Consider the following 4,113-nt stretch of genomic DNA (forward strand, 5'->3'; position numbering starts at 1 on the left):
TTCATTAAATGATCCATCAGACAAAGAAGGTCCTTATCTTCTTTATAGGCTTTCTTTATTTCATCAACTAAGGTTGATGATGGAACACTCGTAGTGAGTGTTGCAACAGTAAGATCACTTTTACTGTTGGGGTGCACTGCTGACTCGAAATCGGGTCGGCGTGATAACGCATCAGCGACGACATTAAGTCGTCCTGGTTTATATTCGACGGAGAAGTTATACTCCGCGAAGAAGGATAGCCACCTCGCCATTCTTTGCGAGAGGTGTGGGCTATTGACGGCCGTGCGTAATGACGCATGGTCCGTATATACGATNTTTTAATGCCGGCACCGAATTCCAATTTAAGTATTAGTAAAAATAAAGCACTTTATGTATATTTATATAAGTATTATCACATTCAAAGAATTACTCTTCTTTAGCTATGCCCATGACTTTATCTACTAAGTTTGGAAAAGCCTGTTTGTCCGGCTGGGGGTATTGCTTGAGGTCATACCAATCACCAGTCTCGAGCACTTTCTGTAGTCCCTGGACGTTAGTCTGAATACAATACTTAAGGTCGGCCATGGCCTCGGCCAACTCCGTCTGGTGGTTGTCCATTAGCATCGTGTTTACTACAACCACACGATTTTTGTTAAGTGCGAGACTATCCATAATTGAGCCGGCACCCGCATGACTGATGATCAGGTCAGCCTCCGCGACGTCGCGCTTGTATAGCGGGTCGTGACGGTAGAAACTCAGCACCAATCCCGGGAACGTCGCACGCGGAAGATACTTGCCGTGTCCGATTTGCATTCGAAGTGATGTGTATCCGCGCACAACCAATGCTGACAGACATGCGTCCGTGTCCAGCGTCGCTATCAGCGCGTCAAACTTTGTCGTCCCTACTGTCACGAAAGCGTGCATCAATTAATGGCCAATCAAACATGATGCACCAACGATATTAACTGAAATCGTGTATCAATTAATGGTCAATCGAAGAAGATGCATCGTCCTAAATCAGCTCATTAAAATAAAATAATTATCTTCGTTACTATGCGTTGCAGTACGTTTTCTTTACCGTCAGTGTAATGTGTCGCGTTCCAAAAATATTATTTCCTGTGAAATGAATACAGTCCTCCCTTTCATAACGTATTTCCCAAAAACTTATAACTTTCGCGAGCTTATAGGATTTGACGTCCACCATTCAGTATAATCCGATAATTATTAACCTTTGATCACTAATTAACAAGTGCCCCTCTAAATGATATCCTTGGTAAACTAGTAGTAAATATTATTTTCTATAAAAGGAACAAGATTAAAGAAGTACAAAGTTATTATTATTTAATAATGTTTACTTTAAATTTCCAACATTACCAAATTTGATTATATTGAAGCAACAAGACAACAGTTCTGTTAACTGGTCTATTTAAGTTTAATTTAACCTCCAATCGTTACGAGACACGAATAAGCGTCGCGCAAGGAAGCGCTATACGTACTTTGACTATAGTATTAAAGCCGGTAGTACGTAATAACTTAATTCAGTTTTATTTTCTCTCTATGATAAAGCCTTAGTATCGACTTTTAAAATCTAAGACTTCTTAGCTACTTAAAACCTTACTCTACACATCGTATTCGAAGAAAACCTCACTTTCACTTTTATCAGTCCAGGCTGGCTAGTACTAAGGCAGTACAAGCGAAAGGTGCCCCATTACAATTAAGGCCTCAGGCTGCCTCGCGCTCGGGCAAACAATGAATAATGTGAATGCTCGAGCCCTGCTCCGTACTGATCAATTTAGAGCCGTTACTCAACAATTTGCATGCTTAGTGTAAAAGGGCACCCTTTGCTAGTACTTACAACAGTACTAGCCAACCTACACTGATTACAGTGAAGGTGGGGTGGCTCGGTTACTTCACGTACACGACGTGCAGAGGAAGATTACAGGTAGCTAAGTAGTCTTAGCAGCCAAAAGTTAGCTCTAAGGTTTTAAAATGGAGAAAAAGTAAAGTGTATTAATATATTCAGTTCCTACGTAACGATCTTCTATCAACTACTGACTTTATTATATTATTAACAAATTATGTATGGCGCCTACTTGCGCACCGCACAATCATGTCTTATAACGATTGGCTGGGTTGATTAAACTTAAATTAACCAATCAATAGAACTTATATCTTGTTGCGTCAATATTACCAGATTTAGTAATATTGGAACTATTAATCAAAATAAATCAAATAATAATTTCTTACTTCTTTGTTTATTCCCTCGCATATAAATTTTTTTTTATTATTCCTCGTTTAAATATATATATTTATGGAACGGGACACCATGTTACATCACGTTCCCTAACCAACAGTCATGATGTGGAGTGACAGACAGATACTATTATGTCTTCCCAAAAAATTGCATTATTGGTTTTTTATTTAAAATTCCAATTTTATTGCATTACTGATTTTTGTTCAGAAATTCGACTAATAAGTCCGTACGCGTAGCCCGTGAGGCCGCAAAGCTGGCAGCTGCACGGATCAGTGCAGCTGTTGGTTATGGAAATGTGTCAGTAGACGCATTCGCGTCTACTGTGGGGAATAATTCACCTTCTACTCCCATTGGAGGTGACTGGAATATGTCATCTGCTACTGCCATTGCAGGTGACGGTGACAAGTCACCTGCTACACCAATTGTTGGTGATGGGTCCAAGTCACCGTCATCGACCGACTTAGTGGCTACTGTGAAGGCCGCCGGATCACCCAAGGTCGAGTTCGTTAAACCCTCGGGTTCTAACGTGATAACTAAAAAGGTGATGACGAGATTGTTCGACTCGTCGGACTTCTTTGATGGGAGTCATCTGATGATGACTCCATGGGCGACGACAACTCTAGTGATGCATCACCAGGAACGAAGTGATCGTGAAGGGAAGAGTGCTTCTGGTGGTGCTAGCTTGCATCACCTAAGGATCGCTCCGAGAGCCATGTTAGAGTAAACGTTAACATGAGCCAACAGGAGATGGACCGCAATACGTTGCGCTTCGCTCCCGAAAAGAAGCCTTGGCTGCCCTCTAAGGGTAACCTAACTCGTTGGTCTGGTATGGCCAACGATCGATATCATATTCCGTTGTTCGACTCATCCAGGCTTTACAAGCCTGGTGAGAATGAAATGGAATTCTTCATCGATGCCCTTTTCCGGCATCGGTGGTACACTTGTAAGCAGGCAAATGATGTCAAACCTTGGTTCCGAGCTTGGACAGCATTTGTACAGAATGTGCAAAGCATAGGCCGTGAGGTCTGGCTTGACAAATTGAATGCTTTCCGCGAACGGTTCGAAAAACGGACCGTAGTCGGTGGACGCTACAAGCTGCACCGTTTGTGTAACGAGGTGTATAGCTACATAACGTTAACACTCATAAGTTGCTAGTTAAAATGTTGTTCAAAAGGTAGAGAATATTTGGAGAATATTACTTAACATATTCATAATCGGAATGCTTATCCATTGGTAGATATAGGCCATCATATCTACTTCGTCCGCGGTCCAGTCAGCACTGGACGCGCGCAAAAAAAGAGACAGATAAGACTTTATTACATGCTTTGTATTAGTTTATAATTAAGTTAGTATTAAATAGATAGAAACAAAAGAACTTAATTATATTAAATACAGTTTACTTTTAACCCTCTTTAAAGCAAGTGTTTCTAAGACAGTCTTCCTCTGCACGTACTAGTGTACGTGAAGTGACGTGAGGCACCACTCGCACTGAAGCAGTACAAGTCAGCAGTGTCCTGTTACACCTGGTAGCACTATGTAGTCCGTCCAAGACCACAGTTCTATCATCTAACATGGATATGTTAGATATTAATGGAAATATGCATCAGGTTTCGCGTTATAGCTACTCCTTTCTAAGTGACATAGAAAGGAGTGCGGTCGAACGAATGAGTTTGACACCGTAGGGAATGATGCCAATTTGGCCGTGCTGTCCAATTTGGATAGAGATGCCCTCCATTCAGCCATCGCCATGTTTATACAACATGAAATTGGGAAAAAGTAGCCTTGATTAATCAGCAAGGCTCTCAACAGGCAAATTGAGGTTACAACAGGTACAGATCTCTGTACCTAGGATGACGCACACACGTCGTCCCGAACTTTAA

General features: G+C 41.4%; 1 protein-coding gene across 1 annotated transcript; it reads right to left on the minus strand.

Annotated features, from left to right (window-relative positions):
- Nucleotides 1-405: 405 nt before the first annotated feature.
- CCR75_002990 (uncharacterized protein) lies at nucleotides 406-903 on the minus strand (the record flags this gene model as incomplete). Its single annotated transcript, XM_067961087.1, has 1 exon — nucleotides 406-903. The coding sequence occupies one exon, from the start codon at nucleotides 901-903 to the stop codon at nucleotides 406-408; it is 498 nt and encodes a 165-aa protein (XP_067814868.1).
- Nucleotides 904-4,113: the final 3,210 nt, after the last annotated feature.

This window comes from Bremia lactucae, linkage group LG3 (genome assembly GCF_004359215.1).
Source record: "Bremia lactucae strain SF5 linkage group LG3, whole genome shotgun sequence".
In the NCBI taxonomy this organism is placed as follows: Eukaryota; Oomycota; class Peronosporomycetes; order Peronosporales; family Peronosporaceae; genus Bremia; species Bremia lactucae.